A 19852-nucleotide genomic window follows, 5' to 3' on the forward strand; every position below is an offset into this window, starting at 1 on the left:
AAATTATAATTAAAAAAATACATATATTCGATCAACGAGGTGTGGTCTGATCTGTCTTCTTCCGTATTTTAAAATTATTAATTTGGTGAATATTATTCAAATAAAAGGATTACTCCGGTGTTATTCCAATTTATTAATATTTTACAGAAAAAATAAAAAATATATATACTTTAGGGAGGGCATTTTTTAATACTTGCCTTACTTTAAAAGTAAGATAAGAAGGGAGAAGATGTAGCAGTAATTGAAACTGACTCCAACAATATATATTTTGCTTTCTTTCTTCTAATGAAAGCAGAACCAGAAAGAAAAAAAATGCCACAAGAAGAAGATGAATCCTTGATCATCTACCTAAAGAAAGAACTTGAATCCTCTCTTATAAGGAATGATTCATTGGAGAAAGAAAATAGAGAATTAAGGCAAGAAATTATCCGTCTAAAAGCACAGATTACTTCTCTCAAAGCTCATGATAATGAGAGAAAATCTTTGCTTTGGAAGAAATTGCAGAATTCCAATGATTCATCTCAACAGATCAGACCATCTGAACCTCCTGATAATAATCCTAAATTGCAACTACCAAACCCTCCACCAAAACTTACTCCTATATTTAATCAAAATAAATTACCACCGCCAATATCAGCGGCGCCACCACCGCCACCGCCACCATCAAAGATGTTTATGGGTTCAAAATCGGTTCGGCGCGTACCAGAAGTTGTGGAATTCTATCGTTTGCTGACAAGGAAAAATGTAAGCTCGGAGAATAATAAAAACCATTCTACTGCTGCTACTCCAGTAACCGCATTTTCACCGAACATGATTGGGGAAATCGAGAACCGCTCTACTCATCTTTCTGCTGTAAGTATAATAAAGATCAACACATTCTTTCTTTCTTTTTTTCATCATGTGGTGTCCCATCCGCGCATATGCAGATGAGACTATGTGCCCTAGGGGTGTAAATATCTAAGCTGAAGTTCCGTTCAAAATTCGAGAAGCCTGCAAATTTTAGACTTGAGTTTGATTTGATGAAAATTTGAGCTTGAATTGAGAATCATGTTCGATTCGAAAAATTATAAGCTCGAACTTGGCTTGAAACTCAATGTTTAAATAAGTTTAGAATAAATATTATATATATGTATATATAAAAGGTCGACAGAGTTTGATAAGGGCTCAACAAGCTTTTGAATTTAATATCATTAGGCTCGAGTTCGACTCGTTTACTAGCGAGCTGGCTCAAATTCAATTCGAGCCAAACTTTTTCTATCGTTTCTCGGGCCGAGCTCAAACAGCTTGTGAGCTAGCTCGACTCATTTACCCCTAATCTGCCCAAAGGTTGAGGTAGTATTCACGTAAGACCCTCCGAGCCACTCCAGGTTTCGAACTCCTGGCATCAGAGGTAAAGTTCGCCCGGAATTTACTACCACTTAGGCACTTAACAACCCTCTTAATTAACCATTGTCCATGGACAGATAAAATCAGATGTGGAAAAACGGAAAGAATTCATAAATTACTTAATCAAAGAAGTGGAGTCTGCAGCTTTTAAAGGAATATCTGAAGTGGAAACATTTGTGCAATGGCTAGACAATGAACTATCTTCCTTAGTTGATGAAAGAGCAGTATTAAAGCATTTCACACAATGGCCAGAAAGAAAAGCAGATGCTCTAAGAGAAGCTGCCTGCAATTACAGGGATTTAAGAAATCTTGATGTAGAAGTTTCATTATTTGAGGACAATCCAAAAGAGCCTTTGAACAAGTCTCTAGGGAGAATCCAAGCAATGCAAGACAGGCGAGCATGTACAAAATAACTTGCAGTAATTAAGTTTTTGTGATTTAACTGATTCTGTGAGTTAATGACAGGATTAAACATTGGATTTTGCAGGTTGGAGAGAAGTGTTAATAATACGGAAAGGACGAGAGAAAGTATAATGAAGAAGTATAGGGAGTTTCAGATCCCGTGGGAATGGTTGCTGGACACAGGGCTGATTGGTCAGGTAGGTAGAAATTAGCTTATTTCACCATTAACGTATGTGATAGTTCAACTTATGACAATTGCTTGGCAACTAATAAAAATTGGGGTAGGAGATAATTTAAAATAATAAAAATATTTAAGTAATAAAAGTATAAAATAAAAATCATTTTTTTTAAACAAATAAAAAAAATAACTTTTTGTGGTTCTTTTTAGTTTCAAAATCTTTTTCTTTTCAACTACCAAATAATAAATAAATTAAATGGTGAACCCTTTTTCAGATTTTGAAAATTAAAAATAATAATGATTTCCAAAACTATTTTTTACTTTTTAAACTCTTTTCTTTCCAAAAAAATAAAAAAAAATATTACTAATGAAATATGATTACTCTAAGAATTCAAATTTAACAATATTGTTTACAGATGAAATTAAGTTCTTTGAGGCTAGCGAAAGCGTATATGAAAAGGATAATTAAAGAATTACAAGCCAACGAGTGCTCAGGTTCAGATAATCTCTTGCTTCAAGGAGCTAGATTTGCTTACCGGCTACACCAGGTAAAGATTCAGCTAAACTTGATTAATTCTTGGAATTTAGATTCACCTATCTTCTAACAATTAGAACATCCAGTTTGCAGGTGGTTTTGACTCAGAGACCATGCACGCATTTCAAGAATTGAAGAAGGTTGGAATGGCCAGTCATAAATAAATAGTATGTATGCATTAATTATATAAGCGAAAGTATCTGTAATCTACAGACACCTGATGAAGAAATCGAAAGAGAGAGGGATGGCAGTTTCCATAAATTATGATGCTAAGGATGTTGCTAATCTCAAAATTTTGTTGTATAAGATTCATAATTCAGATGTTGAAAGTAGTTTTGAACAGGTGAGGACATGGATTATATGAAGAACTACATTGAAGTAATGTGTATTTATTGCAAAATATTTACAAAAATATAACTTTAACCTATGTTGTTATACGCGATCTATTCAATGCTGGAATTAAATCAACTATTGATATAGTTATTTCCATTTCCAGATTAGAATATGCGGCTCAAATTAAAATTATGAAATAGGTAACTAGTGAGTTAAAAGTTAGGTAGGTTTACTCGATAAATTGTCCATAAATCAGTATGGGTTTAGTCGGATCTAGAAATTTTTATTTCCGAATCAATATTTTTACCTTTATCCAAATTTCTTAATCTTTTTTACATATAAAGAGAGTCAATAACAAAAAATAAGAGGGTAGATGAGTAATTATACCACGTGTATAAAAGAAATTTGCAAAAAAGAGAGGTTAATTGATCCTCCATTTTTATTAATACATCCATCTGCTACTGATTTTTTTTAATAAAAAAAGAACAATTAAGTTATATCGCACTTATCATGAGAGTGAGCTACATTAACTGAATCACAAAATTGAACCAAACCGAATTATTTTCAGTTTTTAGTTCAGTTATTTGATTTTTGATTTCAGCTTTAATTTTGAATATTCTCTAGTTTTGGTTTTCAATTTTTAAATCGGTTATTATAAAAAAATTATTTTTCAAGTAAAACTGAATTAATAAGTATTGAACATATCAATTTAGTTTGATTTTCAAATCACTTCGGTTTGATTTAATTTTAAAGAAAAATTATTTTCGATTTTCTTTCTGTTCAGAACCGAATCGCTGTGTTTGCACACCCTTAACCAGCAAAAATTTTCAATCAAGAGATGGTGAAATGGAATTGAAATGTAAATTTACTTTAAAACATGTTGATTTGTAGCAGTCGGTGCCCAAACTGATCATACGGGCCTTTAGGAGGCCATTTGTAAACGGTATGCAAGAATTTTGGTCCAACAATGGCCCATCCTTACCTGAAAGAAAACAGCACACGACGAGTGTGCCCATCACATTGTAAACTCGTCGTCTTTCGTATTCGTGGCTTTCAATTTTCGGTTGCTATCGATAAAACCAACTCCAAAAATTCCAGAATTTCTCACCTTCCATTATCCGTTTCTCAATGTTTTCCTCTGCTCTCCTTTCTCCCTTATCTAATCCAATCTCTCAGTTTCAACACACAACAAACAAGCTGCTCTCGCACTAGCTGACAGAACGTGTATTCTCCCTCCTTTCTCTTTCAATTTTAGGATGAGAAGAATAAATTCAGCCAGGAATTTCAAATTGTAGAGCGAGAGAGAAGTTTTGTTGGATAGAGTTGGCGAATGGGGACGGGTTCATCAAAGGACGCTGATGGTAACTCTCATGGAGGCGAAGAGCGAGAAGAAAATCTTGATCAAGCTGGAGGTCAGCTTTATGTCTCTCTTAAAATGGAGAACTATAAGCAAAAGCGTGACCTTATTCCTCACGTCTATGGCTCTGTGCCTCTTATTGGCTCCTGGGATTCTTCTAAAGCTGTAATTCAACTGTTTCCTTTATTTTCTTTCCTTTCCAAGTTACCAAAAGAAATGTTCAATTGGGTTATTAATTTTCATGTTTCTTTTAGTGTTAAAGAAACCTTATCGTTTCATATTTGGTGTTGGATTGTTTTAGCTTTCAATGGAACGCGAATCGGCGTCAATGTGGGAATTGAGCTTTGTTGTCCCTCCTAATCATGGTATGCCAATTATTTCGGTTACGCCTTTGTTTGGTAGCTGAGAAAAACGAATAAAAAGAGAAAACTGAACTGAATTTGAATTAGCTTTTCTCAACCTTTTGGGCTACTTCTTCGAGTTTGCAATCTGAAACAGTCAAGAGTGTAGGAATTGAACTCGCATAAATGGCCTCTTTCCTAATCTGCTTTTCTTTTTTTATTTTTTTATTTTTTTATTTTTGGATGGTTTCGTGTTGCGCACAACTTTACCATTTTCATTTATACAACTTTTATCTGTTTATTCTTTTTTTTTTTTTTTTTTTTTTAATTGTGGTTTATTCTGTGTTTACTGTTGAGTGTGTAGAAACTTTGGATTTCAAGTTCCTGTTGAAGCCGAAGTACAGCAATATTCCTTGTGTGGTTGAGGATGGCCCAAACCGGGTTCTTACTGGGGGAACATTGCAAGGGGAATCCAGGTTGGCTGTCTTCAGAATTGGTGAAGAGGTACTTGAATATAGAGTGTTCATTAAAGCCGATCGAGTTTCGCCCTTTGATCTTGCGGCTAGTTGGAGGGCTTATCAGGAAAATCTCCAGCCTTCAACTGTTCGTGGGATTCCTGATGTCAGTATAAATTCTGCACCGATGGCTGGGGCTGAGGTGTGCTTCTCAAAGCATTTTCCTTTTGTTAGTGTATGTTTATTACAGGGCATGATGCAGTTTCATTTTAGGAGGTTTAGTTGAATAATATGTTTGTTTATACTCTCTTGTTATGAAAGACCTACCACAATCACTTCAATCAAATCATTTGAATTCTTACAATTAGGTAGTCCCTTTAAGTTATATTTTATGAGAGTTTGGACTTACAACCTATGAGGATATAAATTTTGGATTCGTAATTTAATACCGTCACATAAATGTATAGCCTGCCCCATATATTTTTAGGACTAGACCATTTTGATTAATCCCATACGTTTTGCATAAAACCAGTCAATTGCTTCACTTTTCATTAAAAAAACACTACTTCTCATTCATGGTGACTCAGCAACTCCAACTCCTTTATTTTTCCTTTGAGAACCTTTACTACTAATGGGTAGTGGCTTCTTATGGATTTAATGTGTTTACTGATTTCAATATAGAGTCATTGCACAGATCTTGTCTCCTATTAACTTTAGTTTTTAGGTGAGATGTTTCAATATGGTACTAGGCCTTTGCATTTTATTTCAGTATGTTGTTGCTTGCCTTGGAATACGCCTACTTGTTGGGCATAACCCGTTCACTTTTCATGTTTTGTGTCAGATACCTTGTGTTAAGTATAATTATAAACTTGAATGTGAGAAGGAATGTTGAATGGCCTAAGTTGGTTGAGCTTTTGGGTTTCAAGTTTGGTCTGACGTTTTACCCAAAGCTAGAAATCCAAGCCTTTGAATCCAAAAGCTTTCATAAAATAGAATGCTATTGAACTTCAAAAAAAAAAAAAAAAAAAATGTTGAAAGTAATACAAACTAATAACTAAAAAAAAAAAAAAAAGATTCTTTATTTGCATTGTTTGCATGCGTGTATTTATATATTAGTCAAATACAAACTAACTTAAAACCATAAAATAATTGTTAATATATTAAACTAATATTTTTGTATTTGTAAATGCAAACACACACATATATATATTACTTATTTATTTGTAATTATATACATTGACGATAATAAAAATTTGCTTACAAAATTTTAAAAATATGTCTAGCTATTTTATTAATAAATTTTTTGTTTGTGTAATTCTAAAATGTATATAACAAGTAGAATTTGTCATATCGTGGTGAAAAAAAAAATGTAAAAATTGTATATAACCTCATTTGACATTGTAATATTTTAGTTATATAATTTACCAGGACTTCAGTTTCTGAATTCTCAAAAACTTTATAATCAATTACAGCTGGTGGCAGTGAAATTAAGTGTTCCTATTGATGAAACATAAGGTTTGGTTTGTTTTATGTTGTGTAAATGCCATTATAAGGTATTCTGAAATCTACTGATTAGGCTGCATTTTTTATAACTTTTTTTTGTTCTTTCACCACCCACTTTTTTCCTGCGTAGTGCCATTTTTCTGAGTGTTTGGGACATTATGCTACTGAATCATCATTTTATGACAGCTTAACCTTGGGAAGAACAGCTTGGTTCGAAGTTGAGATCTTTTTCTGTGATTTCTGTGATGAAACAGTTGGTTTACATCACTGTGGGAGAAATATTTGTTCTTTTTCTTGTGATAATTTATATACATTCACTTCAGAAAATCTTTGTCCAATTTCTTGCAGAATGGCTCGTCAACAAGTTTGGAGCTGGATCTTGAACATTATCTCATCCCTGCTCCATCAACTTCTGCAAACTCAGGACTGGTATATGCCGCTAACTTTGCTGAGAATCCAAGGTTTTCTATTGCTGATGGGCTTGGCAATTCTTCATATTCCTATAAGGATGGTAGTCTGTCTGTTGATCGACCTGCAACTACCAAGGTTTATCTTCATATTCCGTCTTCCAAAGTGCAACCTATATTTTATTTATTGGTAAATTGGGTTAATTACAAGTGTGAGGATACTGCATTTGATTTTCTGATAATGAACTAGCTCATAATGGTTGCAGGTCTACTTATTATTTAGTGGCAATTCAGCCATATCAGCTTTGTGGGACCTCAGCCTTAAGTTTTATTATATACAATTGCATTTGATTCTATGCAGTGTGATATTATTGTTCTAGGCCTTTGATAGAGCTTTTATTATCCTGTTCATTTGGCTGGCAGATGATGTGCTTTTTGTCTACATCATATGCTTTATGATTAACGATGTATTCATGTTTATGTTAGGAGATGGAGGTCAGTATCCCAGATCCATCCAAGGTCTATTCAGGTTCTGGGATGGTTGAATCAAAGTCCGTGGGCACATTTTCACCTTTACAAAAGCACGATGGTCACAGGGGACTCTTTGTGGATAGGGGGGTTGGATCTCCTAGGCTAGTTAAATCCTCCAGTTCAAGTACTTTTGCCTTTGATCTCAAACTGGACACTGAAACCAAGGTTTGCACTTTGCACCAATGAATAGCTCACAGCAGTAGATGTTTCTCTGCTGTAGCGATTTTATTTTTCTGCAGGCTTTATATATTTATTCTTCTGCAGTAGTGGTTTCTCTGTCATGTTTCTAAGACCTACTTTTCATATTTTCAGAATTCAATGCCAGCAGCTGCTGGAGCTGTTGCAGCAGCAGCCATAGCTGATCAGATGCTTGGACCAAAGGAGGATAGGCATTTGGCAATTGTTCTGGTACATTCATTCATACGTAGTAATCAGAATTATTGATCAAAATATTACCTGCTAGGTTGGATTCTGATATTGACCCTGTAATTTTTCGGGTACAAGAGGAGCGCACCAGAGTAATCTAGGATCTCTAACAAACGCCTTCACCTAAACACCAGAACCTTGCCTATATTTCCCTTTATGGATATCTTGAATAGTTAGATTTTGAAAATCAAATCATTTGAATAGCACTGAAATTAATTCACTTGAACTGCTGATAACAAAGAATGCTTGCAATTGCTTATACATTAGGTTGGTTTACCTGCTCGAGGCAAGACTTTTACTGCTGTTAAACTTACAAGATATCTTCGATGGTTGGGTCATGAAACCAAACACTTCAATGTTGGCAAGGTCAATCATATTTTTACGATTATCATTTTTCATGCTGCTCAGTTTTTCTGTAAATTTCCAAACCTAATATATTTCTATGATTGATTCTAACAGTATCGGCGCCTTAAGCATGGAGCTAATCAGGTATACTCAAGCAATTCATGATGCATACATGCACTTCAGTTTTATGGTTGTAGAAGCTTATCTTTCCACTACTGACTGTAGTGTATCGATGCCTTAATTATGAGTGATGAAGGAAGTACTTCAGCCGTTTTATTTTTCATGAACTGGTGATTCCAGTCTTAATATGACTTAAATGCAAAAAAGGGGCACCTTGGATTATAGAGGAAAAAGATAAAGCAAAAAGGAAAGGTACAAGAAGAGTTTTTCAACTTCAATGGCTGGAATCAGATAAAAGCTTGGATGTATTTTTTTGCCTTAGGAATTTATGGATTTGTAAGATATTGCCTGGTTTTCTGGAGAAAAGAAAATTTGGCTTTATCAAAGGCTTCCAAATGTATTTTTTTGACAAGAATGTTTTTTTTATTAAGAAAAAATAGGAGATCTCATATAGATAGTCAAGTTTAGATAGTGCTTGTATGGGAAAAAAGGGAAAGGGTGAGAAGAGGAAGAAAGAATGGAAGTTTCTTGGTTAGAACTCAATGATAATAGAATAAGATGCTGCTAAAACCAGAAGAGCACTGTGATCGGGCCATAAGAAACAAAATGAATGTTGAATGTTTCAAAGGCTCTCTTTCATCCTTTCTATTAATATTTGTCAAATTCCCTCTTCTACCTGTTTACATCATCAGCTTTCCAACAGTATACTCATTTAACTTCTAGATCCTTTGACCATCAGTTAAGTTACTCTCTTTATATTTTCTGGAGATGGGATAATACACTTTTAGACTTGAAGCAAATTTCTAGCTGTGAGTAAATAAGGCAAGTGCAAATGTCTTATGGAGAAAATGAAATAATCACCCAAAAGAAAAGTTTTGTTGGGTATGCTGTGTATAGAGAGTTATAAGAGACATATTACATGCTAAACCCATTGTTTGGTCTCTGAACTTTTCTTCATTTTGCGGTTGAGTCCTTATACTGCAGTGTTTTTTAATAACCTAAATTGTTTAATTGATATAACAATGAAAATACTTTACTATAAATTCAATGGACCCACATAAATGAAACAAAAAAAAAAGTTATCGAATGGTTATTTAATTTTCAACTCAAAAAGAAAAGTTAAGAAAATAAATTTTTCTTAAGAGGAACTGTGAGCACATTTATCTAATCAGACTTTCCCTTACCTCTTTCCTGCTTACTCTATCAAGTAAAAGCTGCAATCTTGGCATGCCCATGTTGCATAAGGAAACAGTTTTTCTCTCAGTTCCATTGATCTTCTTCGCTAGTTCTTCTTTGTTATTTTCTTTTGTCCCTCTTAAGTCTTATCTAATGACCATAAAAAACCTAGGACATATCTCAAGTTTTGTGATTGCTGCTGCTCTGATTTTTTGGAAAGATCACTGATAGGAGATGATTTGAAAGTGTCAAGATGGATCTAAATTTGCCTTCATTGTCACTGAAACTAAGGACTATAATGAGTATGGTTGGTTTAGGCTTTGGTTCTTTCCATTCTGATGGATTTCCTGGCATTTGAAGCTATTCGGAGCTTCACTGCCATTGGAAAAGGAGGTTAATGAGGTTATCAATGTTTGGTGACAACAGTTTAACCAGGAATATATTAGTGTTCTCTTTCTCCCGTCCTCTCTCTATTCTCCTGAACTCTACTGACTTGATTTTAGCAAAACAAACATGAAGGCATTCTACTACAACCATAATGGACTGATTAGGGATTTTCGAGGTAAGTTTAGGACAAATGATAGGCTAGAATTCCTTTTCCAATTAATGAGATGGTGTGCTCTATTTTTTCTTATCTTTTTTTAAATTATCAATTGAATAATTTTCATAGTTTGGTAGAAGAAAAGAAAGTATCATTTCAAAATTTTTCTCTATACTCTTTTAACGCTGCAGTTGCTTGCTTTTAACAATACATTCCTTCATATGCTCAATGTATACTAAATTATTACTAGACGGGATAAAACCAAAGAGTTAAATAGAAAACTCATAAAGTTCAAGGGCTTTTTAATAGGTTTGGTCTTATATGCAGCAAAAACTCTATGTTTTGGTTAATATGTACGTCGTGTGTAGTTTTGCTGTGCCATCAAATAATAATATTCTACTGGTTATCACATTCTATTGGACATTCTTGATAGATTTTTATTGATGCAGTGTGCTGATTTTTTCCGAGGTGACAATCCTGAAGGCATGGAGGCACGTAATGAGGTGAATATTCATCATCTAAATATTGTTTCAGCGTAATGGTTACGGCTTTATTCTTTCTTGGGCCTGATGTTTTTCTGTTATATGCTGTATAGAATTAATTGTGTGATTGGACAAAATAAAATACTATTTTACAGGTTCTGCTAAGGAAATTTTCCCTCTTGAGGCAATGAATAAAGATCTAGTGAGATTGAAAGGTTGTAACATGTATGATTCAATAAAACCTAATAAGTAGCTTTCAAGTTATCATTTGAATCTCTGAATCAATCTGAATAGTTATAAAAATCAGTTTCATTAGACAAATGATCCTTGATCGATTGAAATCTTCAGAGTTTAGATTTATTATTTGGATTTTGCTGTAAAATCACTAGAATGTCGACTTTAGATAAGTACAGCATCAAGCAACTGTTTGATTATAAAAAGAAAGTCATTAAGTATAATATGAAGAAAAGGAATGCATTATACTAGCTTTAGAAGCTGACTTTTATGTGTTCAGCATGTGAATATGTTGTTATTGCTGAGTTTGTTTTTTATTAGATGATCTGACCACACCATATTAACTTTCTCCTTTGTACATAGTTTTAATGTGTCGAATGCCACTAGGTAGCAGCATTGGCAATGGATGACATGATTGCCTGGATGCAAGAAGGTGGCCAGGTATGTCGTCTCATGTGAAATATTATGATGTTTTGTTTATGGAATCTACCTAATCCTTCTGCTTTTGTCCATTTAATTTTTTGCAGGTAGGAATATTTGATGCCACAAATAGCACCAGAAACAGAAGGAATATGCTGATGAAAATGGCTGAAGGAAATTGCAAGGTACTAGGGACCTAGCAATGCAGGCAATTCTATATATTTCGCTAGTTCGAACCTGTGTGATTGTTTGGTGAGACTTATACTTTTGAAATTTGTATTTTTCACGTATCTCCTTGAAGTAGTGTATCCTTGGGCACTATGGTTTAAATAATGGTTGTTTAGTAACATATCACCCTTTTTATAATGGGATTTGAGCCCATTGTCAAGTTGTTTTCCGTTTCGCTACTTGAAAACTGAACAACAACAGCAACAACAACAATAACAAAGCCTTTGTCCCAAACTAATTGGCGTCAGCTATATGAATCCAATGTCCACTCTGATCGAATTAATATCAATGCAAGCAAAGTATAAGTCGGAAGAAAAAGTTTTGAAATACTTTTTTGTAGAAAAAAAAATATTGAAGGAGATTTTAAAATCATTTGACATATTAATAAATAGAACAAAGCATAAAATAAGCAACGACAACTAACTAGGGTCTGCTGTATGAATCTTTTGTCTCCATTTTGTAAAATAAATTTCCTGAAAACAGTAAAATAAAAAAAAAAATGGAATTGGCTTTATAAAATGCTCCTTCAGGTTATTAATAATGTATATCTTTCATAATTTATTAAGTTATTGTGTATTGTTCGTTTGACTGATTTTGCCAATGATCTTAAAAAATTCATGGCAGTGGCACCTGGTTCGGACTAAATTCAGTCTGATTCAGGGCACTTCTGCAATGCGGTTGCCGTTTTTTCCCCGTTTAACAGTTCATTTGTGTTTTTTCTCTTTTCAAGTCTCCAACCAAGCACTGCGCCCACTCCCCCCCTTATAAGTTAGATTTGTCAGTTGATATCTCATAATTAAAATTTAATTTTCTATCACTGCAACACCTATAATCTATAAAAGATCAAGTTCAACTCTTGATTATCCAAGCACTATTGCAAGAGGAATTTTTCGTTTCTTTGTTTTTTTTATTTTTTGCGAAAACTTTCTCTTAAATCTATATTACAGGAAATTCGCCTTAAGGGTTCTTTGCCTAGGAAAAAGCCAAACTTTACAGGAATCTATCAAATAGTTTAGCAGTAGTCTTGAACCTATTCTGATAACATATATTTTTTTTTCACTGCAGATTATTTTTTTGGAAACAATATGCAATGATCCGCACATAATTGAAAGAAATATACGCCTTAAAATTCAACAAAGTCCCGACTATGCAGAGCAGTATGGTTACTATCTGAAACTGCTTCCTTCTCATCTCAAATATTTCTCTATTTACCACTTCCTGAAATCATGCAGGCCTGATTTTGAAGCTGGATACCAGGACTTCAAAGATCGACTTACCAATTATGAGAAAGTAGTTTCCTTATTGTCATAATAATTTCTTGTTCTACCAGTTGGTTGTTTCTAATGCTTGATTCCAAATTATGGTTTAAAATTTTTCTTCTATTACCAGGTTTATGAGCCTGTGGAAGAGGGATCCTACATAAAAATGATTGATATGGTCAGCGGACATGGTGGACAAATACAAGTATGTCTCCTCCCTCTCCTCTCAATCTAATTATTCAGAAATATATTCGTAAATAAACTGCATATTTTAGCATGTAAATTAGTAATGTCATTGTGGTGCAAAATCATGAAAAGTGACTGTCTAGTTTTTGGCTGAAAATGTTACCCTTGTGGCCCTTCTTAAAAAACAAAAAAAAAATCCCTTGTGGGGAATATCTAATCAGTTGGAACAAAATATAAAAACATTATCAATCACATATGAGGATAATAAGATGGATGTGTGGCTATATGAGGTTGGCAAAAATTCAAAATGAATGTATTCGTGAAAAGGTAGGTGTGGCACCTATTGAGGAAAAAATGAGAAAAGGAAGGTTAAGGTGGTTTGGCCGTGTGTCTCATAGAGTGCTGTAAGGAAAATAGAGTATCTTAAAGGACACGTGACTAGGAAAGGGAGAGGAAGAGCCTAGATGACATGCGAAGAAGTGAAGTGACTAAGAAGATCTAGATATGCATTTCTTTGATAAATGATAGTAGGAGTCACTAAACTTCTTTTTCAATCAACAAAACCAGATTTTATGTAAGAACCTGGGCCTGAAATTTGCTCTAAACAACCTGTTGTTTAAGGGCTCAAATCATGAAACAAAAAGATTAATCCAAGTTATTTGAAGTAGCTAGTCGACCTATGTAAACCATTTCTATTTTTCAACCGATGTGGGATTCAATCCCATTGCTTAGCCACTTTAAGCTAGCAGCTTGGCTAGGTGAGGTGTTACACTTCAGGTTAGCTTAAGGCTTTGAATTGCGTAGCAAACCTATATATTCTAAATTTTACTCTATGATGAGAACATATCTGAATAATTTTCATAGACATGTAATTAATTTATAAGTAGAGAAGAAAATAATGTAACACTTCAAGGCGCAATAATATTATGGATGTGCCACTTGTGTGTTGGTTTCAGAGGTTGATACTATTTTTCATTCAGTTATGTTAATTTCTTGAAACTAGCCATGCATAAGTATTAGATATAAGATAACTTGTTTCTTGTTTTCACCCTGAAATTCCCTACGGTTGGCATTTTTGCTTTCGAAATCACCAATATTTGTCTTGTGCAATTACTCAATAGCATGAATTTAAGTTAGTGCTTATTCAGAAAATCTTTTATGATTCAGGTAAACAATATCAGTGGCTATCTTCCTGGACGAATTGTGTTTTTCTTGGTAAGTTGTCCTGTCAAAAATCTGGATTTCCTAATCCATAGCATATTGGAAAAATGGTGTCGAGGCACATTCATGTCTCTGCACTTTTTGTTTTTGTTGTATTTATATGTTTTCTAAATTTTACAGTACTGTTAGTTTGGCTAATGGTGCTGATTATACTTCCATTTTTGTGAAGTATCCTAGGTTCAAGGTTATTGAATATGAAAAAGTAGCCTATGTTTTGATATAATCTGTGCTTGTGAGTTTTAAATGGTCAAAAATGCTTTTTCCACAGATCAAAAATGGCTGATGGCAGTGAAGTTACACAATATCTGTTTTTCTCTTGTTTATTTGAACTTGACACAGCCAGAACCTTTATTAATTTGTTGCAGGTGAATACCCATCTCACGCCTCGCCCAATATTACTTACTAGACATGGAGAAAGTCGGGATAATGTTAGAGGCAGAATTGGTGGTGACACTGTTTTGAGGTACTTAAATATTGCTAAAGTTGTTATTAATATCATGAGATGAAACTCAACATATGTATTTCCTTGTTAATCTTGGATGTCCTGCATACTGTATTATCTGTTTGCAGTTATATTGTGGGCTGGTGTTTACTTAATTTACAATTTTGTTCCAAAAGGAAAACTTTGGGTTAGTTTTACCGGTATTACATTTGCCATCTTATTCCCATTGCTGTATTTTACTAGTTCTTCCTGAAGGGACATTATGCAGACATCTATGTAACCTCTGAAATTGACTTTTTCAGAAGTCTCAAAGAGTTTGCAGAAGTTACTGTCATTATTTCATGAGCCTCCTTGTTACTTGTGATATAGGAAAAAACCCATCTTGCTTTTATCCGGAGGATATCTGAACATATTTATTTGAAAACAGAATTATAGCCAATGTCATGCTGGATGGACTTTAGTGATATGATGACATGGTTGAAAATGGGTTTTAATCATTTTTATTAGCTATTATGATTTATCTGTAGATTATGCATGTTATTTTCTTCATCTTCTCTAAAATGTAATTCCTATATTCTTTTTTCTTAAAGTTTGTAGCATTTTTCTGAAGCCACTGGAGTCTCACAGAGATTTGATAGTAATTGAGCAGCTCATTTAAAAATGTTATTGCCTTGTGCTGTCTCACCAAATCATGTCCCTAAGAGCGATGATGTGAATTGCAGTTATTACCTAGCAATTTTTCATAAGGTCACCATTCTTAAGACTTGAAGCTTTGTTCCTGGCAGCTTTTGATTAGAACCATGAGATATCTGGAAGGGTTAACTTTGATGGCACATCACAATTAACCCGGTCAAGTTTTTATTCATATTACAAGAAATTGTTGATAGTCTCTTTATTTTGTTTTTTTTCCATGTTGACACATGGATGCTTTCTAAGTTTTTAATTTTACTTTTTCCCTTGAGATTACTTCAAGTGACTATAAATATGGTGATCTGTTTCCACAGTGATGCTGGAGAAATCTATGCAAAGAAGCTTGCTAACTTTGTTGAAAAACGACTGAGATCTGAGAAGGCTGCCTCTGTAAGCTTCATCAACATGCATGATTCTAGTGCCTACTATCCTAAGAAGTAGATAAAATAAAAGCTTCAGTATTCAGAGCCCTTTTCTAATCCATTCTTTTAAAACCAAATCTTTTTTGCTGCTAAACTTACACACACATCAAGCATGTCTTTCTAAAGCCATAAATTAATGAATTTGTTTGTTTATGGCATCTATAAAATTTGCATTTAGAAGTTTCGATTTTGGAAGTAGTACCATTTGCATTTGCTCTTAAAAGATCATTAGTTCAAGAAGTTTTCCAAACTGTAAATCCAAGGCAAGTTTTTTAGTGGTGCAAGTCTAATTATTGGCATAAACATGAGCAAAAGCAACTTAATTTTTGGTCCACTTGTTCAAATTGACAAAATACTTGCTGTCCATCATGCTGGCTGGTAATCTTTTTTTATTTTTTGCTTCAGGGAAATTATGTTTGTCAAATTTGCTCACATCAATATACAATTTTGACTTTGTATCCATCTTATTATCTGCAGCTTTCATTAAGTTTTGCGTGTCTGGAGTGAACAGTTTGGATCTTAATGAGCTTTTCTTTTTTTAAAAAACAATTCAATGATGTAGATTTGGACTAGCACACTGCAGAGAACGATTCTTACAGCAAGTCCAATTGGTGGATTTCCTAAGGTGAGTTTGGAATCCAAAGAATATAATTTGTGCAGCATAATAACATAGCTTTAGCTCATTTCAGTAGGTGATAGATGGCCATTGGAATAAGTTTATACTTGATTGGGGAAATTTGACAGTTTGTAACATTTTTTAAAGATTCAATGGCGTGCCCTTGATGAGATAAATGCTGGGGTTTGTGATGGAATGACATATGAGGAGATAAAGAAGAACATGCCTGAGGAGTATGAGTACGTTTCATTGTCATCCTCTTTCAATTTGTTTTAAACTCAGTAACTTCTTATATATTGTAAAATTGGATATATATAAATTCAAGAAGTTGTTTGACTGATGTGCAGTCATATTTGGGCTAATTACTTAATGATAGTCCAATTCAAATTATAATAGATCTTTTCAATTTTGTCAATTATGAACAACCTCTCAAATTGGTGTCAGTTGTAGTCAAATATGGAAAAACATGCACTAGAACTTCCAAATTGTTGATTTTGCCTAATTTGGTTTGTGAAAATTCACCATAAACATGGTTAGGGTACTTCTTTTTCTATCTTTTTTATATTTTGATGTTAAAATAGGAATAGTTATATCCTTGGAGTCTGAACTTTATTCTTTTTTCTATTTTAGTGTCTCAACTTAATTTTTTATAAATGAGCTGTCTGGAAGTGGAGAAACTTATTTTCAATCAAGTGATTTTGGCCAGAATTTCTTATCGGAAGACTAAGATGGACTATTTTATTCAATAAATCATACTGCTTCTGAACATTCACTATATTCATCTCTTTCACATTTTTATGGTTTCAGCTTCTGTTGTCCTCTCCTTTTTTTTTTTTTCTTTCGAAAAATATGGATTTTTCTCTAATTTCCTTCATTCTCTAAGAAAATTCAGAAAAAATTGAGAGATAATGTAATGAAGAAAGAAAAATGGCCGTTAAGAGAAATAAATTAAGTCAGGGAATGAGGTAAAATATCTTTTTAATATTCCAGCAAGACATTTTGGCCAAATACACATTGTTTATAAAAAATTATTTGTTCAAACACTTGATTCTTAAAATCTAAATTTAAAACATTAAAATAGAATAATAGAAAAAGTATTAGACTCCAATTTATAATCGCCCTGTTAAATTATAATAAATAATTCTAAAATCTAATTAACTTCTTGTGAAATTAACTATACCATATCAAATGCTAACATTTTTTTTTTCTGAATAAAATGTCATTTTTTTAGCAATTTGAGAGTTTTAATTTATGGCATTCAAAGTTTGGTTACGATCAGTTTTGTTGTTCAAGTTTAGCAATTTGAGAGTTATAATTTATGGCATTCAAAGTTTGGTTACAATCGGTTTTGTTGTTCAAGTTTGAAAATTAAAATTATTGACGTAACTGCAAATTAAAGCAAAGGTTTGGAGTTTTTGTCATTCCTTTCATATTTCCCCCTCCATTGCTTTTCACATTGGCTGTTTACTGGATATATGCCCCTTTTTGCAGAGCCCGTAAGAAGGACAAACTGAGATACCGTTATCCTCGTGGGGAATCTTACCTGGATGTTATCCAAAGGTTTTAAATAATCAACTTTAGCTAAAACTTCTAACATTTTATTTTCCAGCTTTTTATAAGAACTTGCTCTCCATACTATCACAGGCTAGAACCAGTAATTATTGAACTTGAAAGACAACGGGCTCCAGTTGTAGTGATCTCTCATCAGGTTAAACATTGTAATACTGCTTCATTTAGTTTCTTAATATTTTTCCATAAACATTGGAGGAAACTGCCTATGTTTCTAAATATTTTCGTGCAGGCAGTATTAAGAGCATTATATGCATACTTTGCCGATAGGCCTCTGAAAGAAATTCCACATATTGAGGTAATTCATGAATAATTAAGAGCCAGCATAGAGAATAATGGTTTCTGTACAATTGGTATTAACAGAAACTTGTTTGTTCCCCATGTTTAATAAAAACTAAGTAATCGATGCATCTTCTTATCATGGCATGATTGAGTGATGTCCATATTATAATATTTTGGTGAGATTACAAAAAAACCAACCAACAAGAAACATGGGTAACGATATTGAACCATGCGTATGAGTCGAGGGGGCTTCCCTGAGGGCGTGTAATTTTCATTTGATTATTCGTCATTTGAGCATACATTCTATGGTTACTTTCTGATCAGAGAGTTAACTGTACTCTTTCAGGTGCCACTTCATACTATAATAGAGATACAAATGGGAGTCACTGGTGTCCAAGAGAAAAGGTACAAACTCATGGACTGAAAATGCTTGTAGAACATTGTCAAGAACTCAAATTTTAGAAGGCAATTTCTGCTCATTTAATTTCCATTCATCAACTATGCATAATTCCAATGGAAATGTCAACTGGATCTTCAGTAATTCAGTTATAAACAATAATCTCTGTTCCAACGTATGGAACTAGTAGCTTTTTTGCATTTTTATACTAACATTTAGTAAGCTGTAATGTCATGTAGTTACTGTATCAAATGTTTCATACTAAAATTACATTTGATTATATTATATTTCATTACAACTTACTACCGAACATAGTCGGCATTTAACTGTTTATGGCAGTTGTCTATTAAATTTAAATTACAGTCTTTTATTTATTAATGGGCAGCCTAAAATTTCTCATTTAATCAATGAAGTGCATTATCTCCTACTATTCCTTGCAAGACAGAAAATCAGAATCCAATTGATTCAATTTTTTTTTTTTCTTTAATGAAATTTCTTTGCTAAATTTTGATTTTTGCTAGAAAATAATACAATCTTTAATAAAAATATGCAATATGAATTCTTCCAAAGTCCCATAATGTTCTGCGACGTTATTAAAAAAAAATAAAATAAATTTCTGATTTTTAAATGATTTTCTTAACCGATTTTCTGATATTAAGTTGGAAAAACCTCTTTTTTTTTTTTTTTTTTTTTTTTTTTGTGAGAAGAATAAAGAGGTAGTTGCTCTGCTGACCATTTTTCCTTTTTGTATGAAATCGTACTTTTTGTTTAATGCTTGTGATTGCATTTATCATCTTCAAAAGGATCGGTGGTGTTATTGATGACTAATCTTCGGAGAAAGGTCACAACTTTATATGTCTACAATAACAACTGTCGATCGTTAGTCCTAAATTAGTTGGGTTCGTTAGTCCTAAATTAATTGGGTTCGGCTTTATATATATATATATACAAAAGTCTGAAATTTTAGAGTCAAAAGACCATAATTATAATATTTATAAAATTCTGAATTGAGATTTTCTATATTACGAGATTAAGATATACTCTTACAGTAACTAAGTACCTTACATTACATGAAATAATTATTTTTGAGATTTTGTAATGGAAATAATAATTAAATATAATTGAGAGGATTGGGATCCATGAAGCGTATGGTATAGATTAAATAAATTGGAAGGCAACAAAAGCTGCCGTCGCCTTCACGAGTCCTTCATTTAGGGCTTCTTTTTCTCTCGTCTTCCATGCATCGCTCTTATTTTCTCCTTGGATATTGGGATTCTTTTGACTTCATACTCTACTATTGCTAACCACTACACGCATATGTTGGACCCATTCCCTTATTTTTTATATTTTTTTACATTAATTATCTAG

General features: G+C 33.2%; 2 protein-coding genes across 4 annotated transcripts; both read left to right on the forward strand.

The window, feature by feature from the left end:
• Nucleotides 1-220: 220 nt before the first annotated feature.
• Nucleotides 221-2938, forward strand: LOC105639586 (CHUP1-like protein). 3 transcript variants are annotated; one of them, XM_020680892.3, is made up of 5 exons: nucleotides 223-852; nucleotides 1464-1780; nucleotides 1874-1985; nucleotides 2383-2514; nucleotides 2595-2938. In XM_020680892.3, exons 1-5 carry the CDS (start codon nucleotides 286-288, stop codon nucleotides 2634-2636), a joined length of 1170 nt encoding a protein of 389 aa, XP_020536551.1. In that variant the 5' UTR covers nucleotides 223-285; the 3' UTR covers nucleotides 2637-2938. The 3 variants fall into 3 exon arrangements, 2 of the variants coding, with proteins under 2 accessions (XP_020536551.1, XP_012079077.1); XM_012223687.4 differs by having other exon boundaries at nucleotides 226-852; nucleotides 2588-2938; XR_002284863.3 differs by lacking the exon at nucleotides 2595-2938 and having other exon boundaries at nucleotides 221-852; nucleotides 1464-1788.
• An 895-nt stretch (nucleotides 2939-3833) lies between these two features.
• On the forward strand, nucleotides 3834-18794 carry F2KP (fructose-2,6-bisphosphatase). The gene is made up of 23 exons (XM_012223707.4): nucleotides 3834-4356; nucleotides 4493-4556; nucleotides 4897-5189; nucleotides 6839-7036; nucleotides 7384-7593; nucleotides 7741-7836; nucleotides 8122-8220; nucleotides 8314-8343; nucleotides 10486-10539; nucleotides 11140-11193; nucleotides 11280-11357; nucleotides 12466-12557; nucleotides 12633-12690; nucleotides 12790-12864; nucleotides 14013-14060; nucleotides 14432-14529; nucleotides 15513-15588; nucleotides 16183-16245; nucleotides 16384-16475; nucleotides 17728-17796; nucleotides 17881-17944; nucleotides 18038-18103; nucleotides 18434-18794. Exons 1-23 carry the CDS (start codon nucleotides 4165-4167, stop codon nucleotides 18509-18511), a joined length of 2247 nt encoding a protein of 748 aa, XP_012079097.1. The 5' UTR covers nucleotides 3834-4164; the 3' UTR covers nucleotides 18512-18794.
• Nucleotides 18795-19852: the final 1058 nt, after the last annotated feature.

This window comes from Jatropha curcas, chromosome 9 (genome assembly GCF_041381405.1).
Source record: "Jatropha curcas cultivar XTBG-Jc1 chromosome 9, XTBG_Jcur_1.0, whole genome shotgun sequence".
NCBI classification, from domain to species: domain Eukaryota; kingdom Viridiplantae; phylum Streptophyta; class Magnoliopsida; order Malpighiales; family Euphorbiaceae; genus Jatropha; species Jatropha curcas.

What these genes read in the sequence shown, in the direction of transcription:
- LOC105639586 (XM_012223687.4), top strand. Translation starts at nt 286, where the DNA reads ATGAAAGCAGAACCAGAAAGAAAAAAAATGCCACAAGAAGAAGATGAA. An exon ending in GCTCTACTCATCTTTCTGCT is followed by an intron (nt 853 to 1,463) that starts GTAAGTATAATA and finishes GTCCATGGACAG; the next exon opens with ATAAAATCAGATGTGGAAAA. An exon ending in ATCCAAGCAATGCAAGACAG is followed by an intron (nt 1,781 to 1,873) that starts GCGAGCATGTAC and finishes TGGATTTTGCAG; the next exon opens with GTTGGAGAGAAGTGTTAATA.
- F2KP (XM_012223707.4), top strand. Translation starts at nt 4,165, where the DNA reads ATGGGGACGGGTTCATCAAAGGACGCTGATGGTAACTCTCATGGAGGC. An exon ending in CCTGGGATTCTTCTAAAGCT is followed by an intron (nt 4,357 to 4,492) that starts GTAATTCAACTG and finishes GGATTGTTTTAG; the next exon opens with CTTTCAATGGAACGCGAATC. An exon ending in GACGAATTGTGTTTTTCTTG is followed by an intron (nt 14,061 to 14,431) that starts GTAAGTTGTCCT and finishes AATTTGTTGCAG; the next exon opens with GTGAATACCCATCTCACGCC.